This window comes from Haliotis cracherodii, unplaced genomic scaffold (assembly GCF_022045235.1).
Source record: "Haliotis cracherodii isolate W230 unplaced genomic scaffold, xgHalCrac1.p SCAF_8, whole genome shotgun sequence".
NCBI classification, from domain to species: Eukaryota; Metazoa; Mollusca; class Gastropoda; order Lepetellida; family Haliotidae; genus Haliotis; species Haliotis cracherodii.
This window is the reverse complement of record NW_027266341.1, coordinates 28,543,657-28,551,944: the sequence shown is the minus strand read 5'-3', so window position 1 is coordinate 28,551,944 and position 8,288 is coordinate 28,543,657. Positions and strand designations below refer to the sequence as shown.

Here is an 8,288-nt window from a genome sequence, read left to right as displayed (position 1 = left end):
AGTCTGACTTTATCCTTGCTCCTTCTGAGTTTATACTGGTCGTCTGCCTTTATTTCTGCTCCTGCTGACTGTATCCCGGTTCTTTCTGACTTTATACTGGTCCAGTCTGACTTTATCCTTGCTCCTCCTGACTTTATACTGGCTCCAGAAGCCACGAAAAGAACAGAAGCTACATGTCCCATTGCGCGGTTAAATGATGCTCAAGGAGACAAATCTCCGGGATCACCCTTGCATGCCTGGACGGCCGAAGTGTGTTCTCACAACATGATATATCCAGTCTAGTGCGCCCCAGACGGTGGCTCGGTCTCACTATCTGTTGTTGACTTAAACCTCGATCGATTCAGAGGCCCCTTGTCTGGTCAGAAGAACTGTCCGATTTTGGCCGCCTTTTTATCTAGTCCCCGTTCAACTTCCAGATGTGCCTTGTGTGAAACAAACCGCTATCTTCAGCATCAGTGTCAGGATCCGCTTGTTTGGGGTTCGAATCCAAGGTTATTTTTTAATACGACCATTGCTCTGTCAGCACCATACCTATGTACTTTCGATTTCGTCAAACTTCAACAAACATATGTTTAGATGGTGAATGTCTGAATTCTCCATTCCTATAATGTAATGGAGCCGCGACGGATTATATTTAAGGAGTGGAGAGTTACTAGGATATACTTCTACCTAAAAGGCACCCCCACTCTAAAACTTTGACAAATCATTATCTTGTGAAAAAATATTTGAACAATACACCAGGACTGTTCACTTCTGGTCTGTATTTATATCGTGTGAGTCACCCTTGCGGTGATGCTCGTGGAACACGTTCTCTGTCGCTGTTGCACGTGCGCTAAGCTCGCGAGTTGATCTTTACAATGTATGGCACACAGCTCTTTACAATTTCTTGGGGTCCCAAACGAATATTTTATCAACCGTTTTCACGTTTTAAAAAACATGCTGATGGGACAACAGGAAATATAGAGCCCTGAACAAGGATACTTACATTTACCTGATTATATGAGTGAGTGACTGGGTGGGTTGGGTTCAACGCTGCTTTTAACATTATTCCAGTTATATCACGGCAGATTAATGTGGGAGGAAAGCCTGAAGTGATGCAGGTTTCAGACGTTTACCACTTCGGTGAAACACGGGTATGGTGCCGACAAAACTAGAAATATAATCGGGGCGAACCGGGATTGGAACCCACAATCATAGGTTTCTGGCATGCCCAAGGGACGCAACTCTGGACAAAATTTGTTTTCCCCCACCCCCCACAAAAGCTTAGGAAATCTCTGCTAAAGACGCCAATGTCCGATTCCGGCGTTATCGTGAACATGTCATTATGAAGACATGCTTTTATTTGTCTACCGATTTTATTTCACCTATAAACTTGATTTGTTTTATGACAAAAGTATACAATAGTTGTGTACAGTCTCGTTATACATTCTTTGTGGATCCGCGAAGATCCTGGTAGGATAGGTCTTCAGCAACCCATGCTTGCCGTAAAAGGCGACTATGCTTGTCGTAAGAGAAGACTAACGGGATCGGGTGGTCAGGCTCGCTGACTTGGTTGATGCATTTCAACGCATCCCAATTGCGTGGATCGATGCTGGTGATGTCATTGATGATACTTGATTGTCTGGTCCAGAGTCGATTATTTACAGACCGCCGTCATATAGCAGGAATATTGCTGAGCGCGACGTTAAACAAAAACAACATAAAACATTCTTTATGGAGGCAAAACATCAGGCAAATTTAACCAGTCTTCGTGTTTACTGAGTTGCGGAGACACATGGAGGCATCCTTGTGGGCGATGTCAGGTGCTGGCGCCTCGTGTGCAATCACATCAACATCACGTAGAAACTGCTGGCCCAAGTGGGTCGGGGATGACATAAAATAAACCCAAATACCATCATTAGATCGTTCAAAGTTATTTAACTTTGACGATCCTTCATGTAACCACTGACGTGAATAATACCCACTTGAAGTCGTGCCAATGTACGGCAGATATACTATGTGCATATTTCTGGCTGGAGTTAAGTCACAAAAAAGGAGCTGACTGTCCTTTGACTAAGCTTCAAGTCCGTCGCTGTTTGTCCAACAGATTACAGAGAACTTCTGAAGCCGCTCTCCTTTGTCCAGACTATGTCTACGCATCACATATGTTTTTTATCCGGGGTGGGAAATGGTCCCCAATTTGAAGGGTTTGTTATTGTGTTTGATCTTCAACAAAGCCGGTGCGTGCCGAGAATGACGGTGTGAATGGCAGTCTTGATGGGCGAGTGAGGGACGGTCGGAACAAGTGATCCCCTAGGTTTGTTCCCCTTTTACTTACCCGTCCGCTCGTGACGAGGCAAATACACTCGACAAACACATCCCCGCCGCCATTGACGGCTCGCGAGAACTCAGATCATAGTAATTACAGGTAAGGCGTATTCGCACCTCCGTGCTAGTGGAGACGAGTTCCATACAAAGACGGTTAGTGAGCTACTTTGTCTAATACGCCTGTCTGATTGTTCCGCTGTTGATTCAAATAGGTTGATACATAGACCTAACGCGACTGAGGCCGGGGACATGAATGTCACATCCGGTAGTAAATTAGGTAACTGGTGTGTGGTGTCGGGGACTGTCTCGACTACATCTGTGTTACAACACAACGACACCCTGTACTCTCACAACAATGCAGTATTGTATGACCGACCTAAACTCGCAACGGAGAATTTAGACGATACCTATTTAATCCACTGCTCTGATTTTATGGTAACGCCTATCTAAGACAGGAAATAAATCCGGTCTTAATTCCATTTCTAATTAGATATGTTAGAACCATGGTGGCCTGATTTTATTGACATTCTTTGGTACCGAAAGGCAAAAGTAATTAAAAATAAAATACTCCATTATTTCTGGAAATAATTCTAAAAGATTTATTACAAATTTGACATCTGTGAAGATCCGGGTTATAATAGGTCTCCAGCGACTTGGTTGATGCATGTCATCAATTGCATGGATCGATGCTCATGATATCAATCACTGGATTGTCTGGTCCAGACTCGATTATTTACAGACAGGCGTCATATAGCTGTAATATTGCTGAATGTGTCGGGTTTGGTGGGTAGGGGTGGAGGTGGGGGTGGGCGTTCAACAACAAATAAAATAATAAAATGCTTCATTATTTCTTGAAATGATTTAAACAGAATTATTTGAAAAATTGATGAAAAAAATCACAAAGTTTGAGATGACACGTTTTTTATTCGGTGCGTTTAAAATAGAATCAGTCAATGATTCAATCTATGAAGGGAATCAATCATTGAGTACCGATGGATACAGTATTGCGTTCCGTGTATTCTGATCAGCAGCCAGCAATCAGCAACCCACGCTTGTCGCAAGAGGCGACTAACGGGATCGGGTGGTCAGACTCGCTGACTTGGTTGATGCATGTCATTCTATCCCAACTGCACAGCTCGATGCTTATGATGTCAATCACCGGATTATCTGGTTCAGACTCGATTTTTTACAGACCGCCACCAAATAGCTGGACAATTGCTGAGTTCAAGGATGGGGTATGTGTTGGATTTGGGCACAGTCGTCTAAGGCGCCGCAATTCGCTCTGCAGATTTGTGTCCCTTGGGCACGCCACAAACCTATTATCGTGGGTTCGAAACCAGGTTCACCCCGGAACTGGAACACTGTTCAAAACGGCTTCTGAACCACACTCACTCACTCATACCAAATCGACGTTAAAAGATGGTGCTTGTTGTCACCCTGCCTGGCGCTCGGCATTATGGGAATAAAACGAGGACTGTTCGCCTCGGAGACAGCATACAGTGGTGTATTCATGTTAAAATGCAGCCTGGTACCCATTGGGCAAGCAATATAAAACGCATTAGTCCGGTCCAGTGCAAGCAGCCACGCACGCACGAAAGCAAGCACGCGTACACGCATTTCGCTGCGGACGCGACGTTAAGCCCCATTTCCAATCAGCGAATACCCTCAGGAACCTGTTTTGCAGAGTGAGTGAGTGAGTTCGGTTTAACGCCGCTTTTAACAGTATTCCAGTTTGATCACGGCATGTCAGCTTAATGTGAGAGGAAACCCCGAAGTGATGCAGGTCTCAGACGTTTACCACTTCGGTGAAACCTACGAGCCCCGTTTTGCAGATTGAAGGCACTTGTCACTTCATTATTGTCGCTTAAATCTTCACAAGGATACACAGACGCTGAAATGAGATTAACGCTATCGTTCGTCATCAACAATTACATATCCGTTACAATCTGGTTTGACGATGAGCAATTTGACAACAACAGCCCGATTCAGCGATACTTCATTTTATTCGTACGTGTATTCAATTTCAGTAAAGAAAACCTATTTGACTTCACGACTATTTGTAGAAACACAATGTGAAACCCTTCTGTATCTGTCAGAAATTTCTGGCTGAAGGTAATCAGGGTCGGATTATCAGATCGCTCGATGGCTTTTTGCCTTGCTTTGCATATCATGTCTTGTATTTTCTACATAGCTGTCGAGAAGGTAGATGAAGACTGTGTCATATATCTCATAGCCGTCTCACAATTGCCTAATCATCATGAATATCGCCAAAGCGTATTTCCTGTCTTAACCTTTTAAAATCTCGATTCCAACGTAATGAGTGTCCGTGTCAGTGCAGTTGGTAGTCTGTCGTTACACAGATATGATTATTTTAACAAGGAAACCTACCTCCTGTATTATCGGGGAACATGGAGAATATCTGGTAATTATAGATTGAATAAATGTTGATATTGTTTTCTACTCAGCACACATTAACTTGGGAACATATTGAAATATTAATCAAATGAAATAACACCATTAGTAATTAATGAAGCGTATAGATTTGTATGTGGCTGAAGGAATTAATATGGTTACGTTGCATGGCAACTGGAAGAATAACGTAATGTGCGTTTGAATTGAGCAGACATGTCCTCCTCAATAAATACTCTACATGAATGTTTTCATATTATTCTTTGGCCAATAGTATGAACAGGTGGACTGGGTGGATAAGATGGACCGGGTAGATAAGATGGCTGGGTGGATAGGATTTACGGGGTGGATAAGATGGGCAGGGTGGATAAGATTTACGGGGTGGATAAGATAGACAGGGTGGATAAGATGGGCTGGGTGGATAAGATAGACAGGGTGGATAAGATGGACAGGGTGGATAAGATGGGCAGGATGGATAAGATGGGCAGGATGGATAAGATGGGCTTATTGGATAAGATGGGCAGGATGGATAAGATGGGCAGGGTGGATAAGATGGGCAGGATGGATAAGATGGGCAGGGTGGATAAGATGGACAGGGTGGATAAGAAGGGGCAGGGTGCATAAGATTAACGGGGTGGATATGATAGACAGGGTGGATAATATGGGCAGGATGGATAAGATGGGCTTATTGGATAAGATGGACAGGGTGGATAAGACGGGCAGGATGGATAAGATGGGCAGGATGGATAAGATGGGCTGGGTGGATAAGACGGGCAGGATGGATAAGATGGACAGGATGGATAAGATCGGCAGGATGGATAAGTTGGACAGGATGGATAAGACGGGCAGGATGGATAAGATGGGCAGGGTGGATAAGATGGACAGGGTGGATAAGAAGGGGCAGGGTGCATAAGATTAACGGGGTGGATATGATAGACAGGGTGGATAATATGGGCAGGATGGATAAGATGGGCTTATTGGATAAGATGGACAGGGTGGATAAGACGGGCAGGATGGATAAGATGGGCAGGATGGATAAGATGGGCTTATTGGATAAGATGGGCAGGATGGATAAGATGGGCAGGGTGGATAAGATGGGCAGGATGGATAAGATGGGCAGGATGGATAAGATGGGCTTATTGGATAAGATGGGCAGGATGGATAAGATGGGCAGGGTGGATAATATGGGCAGGATGGATAAGATGGGCTTATTGGATAAGATGGACAGGGTGGATAAGACGGGCAGGATGGATAAGATGGGCAGGATGGATAAGATGGGCTGGGTGGATAAGACGGGCAGGATGGATAAGATGGACAGGATGGATAAGATCGGCAGGATGGATAAGTTGGACAGGATGGATAAGACGGGCAGGATGGATAAGATGGGCTGGATGGATAAGATGGACAGGGTGGATAAGATGGACAGGATAGATAAGATTGACAGGGTGGATAAGATTGACAGGATGGATAAGATGGGCAGGGTGGATAAGATGGATAAGATGGGCAGGATGGATAAGATGGGCTGGGTGGATAAGATGGACAAGATGGACAGGGTGGATAAGATGGGCTGTGTGGATAAGATGTGCAGGGTGGATAAGATGGGCAGGATAGATAAGATTGACAGGGTGGATCAGATGGGCAGGATGGATAAGATGAGCTGGGTGGATAAGATGGGCAGGGTGGATAAGATGGGCAGGATAGATAAGATTGACAGGGTGGATAAGATTGACAGGATGGATAAGATGGGCAGGATGGATCAGATGGGCAGGATGGATAAGATGGGCTGGGTGGATAAGATGGGCTTGGTGGATAAGATGGACAGGGTGGATATGATGGACAGGATGGATAAGATGGACAGGATGGATAAGATGGACAGGGTGGATAAGATGGGTTGGGTGGATAAGATGGGCAGAATGGATAAGATGGGCAGGGTGGATAAGATGGGCAGGGTGGATAAGATGGGCAGGGTGGATAAGATGGGCAGAATGGATAAGATGGGCAGGGTGGATAAGATGGGCAGAATGGATAAGATGGACTGGGTGGATAAGATGGGTTGGGTGGATAAGATGGACAGGATGGATAAGATGGACAGGGTGGATAAGATGGGTTGGGTGGATAAGATGGGCAGAATGGATAAGATGGGCAGAATGGATAAGATGGGCAGGGTGGATAAGATGGGCAGGGTGGATAAGATGGGCTGGGTGGATAAGATGGGCTGGATGGATAAGATGGGCAGGGTGGATAACATGGACTGGTTGGATAAGATGGGCAGGATGGATAAGATGGTCTGGGTTGATAAGATGGACAGGATGGATAAGATGGGCTGGGCGAAGTGGTTGACATGGCGGACATGAAGGTTGGGGCTCACAGGTTTGATATTGCAGTCATGTTGGGTGATTTAAAAATTTGATTGGAAATCCGTTCTGAAAGGAAATCTGTAACGAGAATGTATTTACTGTCGCTCCTTGTCAGCCTGTGACACTGTAGGTAACTGTTGTCCTTTATGTACCTTTGACGTATTGATAACATGCTTGTTTCCATGTGGACGAACCCTCGTCACTCTTGTCACTATGCCCATGGCTCCACCCAATGCATGAATAGACCCTGCCAGGTTAGCCGCCATATTTTCACAAACTTTTGGTAGGAAGAATATTTTCGCAAAAATGTTTGTTTATAATTAAATGTGATTTGTGCAAGAAAACTATCTCAAGCGATGAAACATTACGACTTACAAACAAAAGCGCGGCCATACCGACGAAGTGTTATGGTATAATGTCAATGTATTCCTCACTGATATCAAATATCCAATATTAACGTTTTCTTTATGTTTGACCTTATCCTCTGTCCGGTCGATAAAAATCGAAACGACCAGGCCAAACTACCGTCCACTCCCGAATAATTATCTTAGAATTGTTGATCATCATATAAACGCAAAGTCTTTGTTTTATTGATGGTAGAGTGCGGTGCGAGATTTTTAACATTCATCAAACGATAAATTGATATATTCGTGCCTTACATCTGCTTGTTGTTAACGTCCCTGCGCAATTACACCAACCATTCGTTGAAGTCTCTTTATCATTTGAGAACTTTAAAAACCACCCGTTAATGCCGAGTGGATGCTTCTGACGTAGCTTGCGTTCGGGCCGTTTTGCCTTGTGTGGGCGTGGTCCCGTTTGCTACGTCACAATAGCCAAGATAGTGGGGGAATTAACTTGGTAGAGCTGATTACTCGGCTATCACCTTAAAACAGAGAGAAGGCTGCTGAGTCCCTTTACGTCTTTATTCGTGGCAGAGTCTAATTTCATATATAGAGAGATATTTAAACAATATTACATTACAAGAGAGATGCAGTCAATGACTTGTTACATTAAATATATAATTGACAACCATACATGAATTGGTAGCGACTCGTTTTAAACTTTCTTAACAGGACTGTTCTTATAAATAAGGTACAAAAACGAATTGTGAATAATAAGCGACTGGGAGGTATTTCATGTTATTCTAGCTACAACATTTCATACAGGAACTGTTAACATTTACATTTACGGTATTCTAGCATTACTCGTGTATTA

General features: G+C 44.1%; 2 protein-coding genes across 2 annotated transcripts; one reads left to right on the top strand and one right to left on the bottom strand.

The window, feature by feature from the left end:
- Positions 1 to 5,342: 5,342 nt before the first annotated feature.
- On the bottom strand, positions 5,343 to 5,988 carry LOC139450905 (adhesive plaque matrix protein-like; the record flags this gene model as incomplete). The annotated part of the gene is made up of 2 exons (XM_071232731.1): positions 5,343 to 5,472; positions 5,723 to 5,988. Coding segments are annotated over 2 exons (396 nt in total), but the record flags the coding sequence as incomplete, so codon positions are not given.
- A 2-nt stretch (positions 5,989 to 5,990) lies between these two features.
- LOC139450904 (major royal jelly protein 5-like) lies at positions 5,991 to 7,070 on the top strand. Its single transcript, XM_071232730.1, has one exon. It carries the CDS (start codon positions 5,991 to 5,993, stop codon positions 7,068 to 7,070), a length of 1,080 nt encoding a protein of 359 aa, XP_071088831.1.
- The last annotated feature ends 1,218 nt before the right edge of the window (positions 7,071 to 8,288 follow it).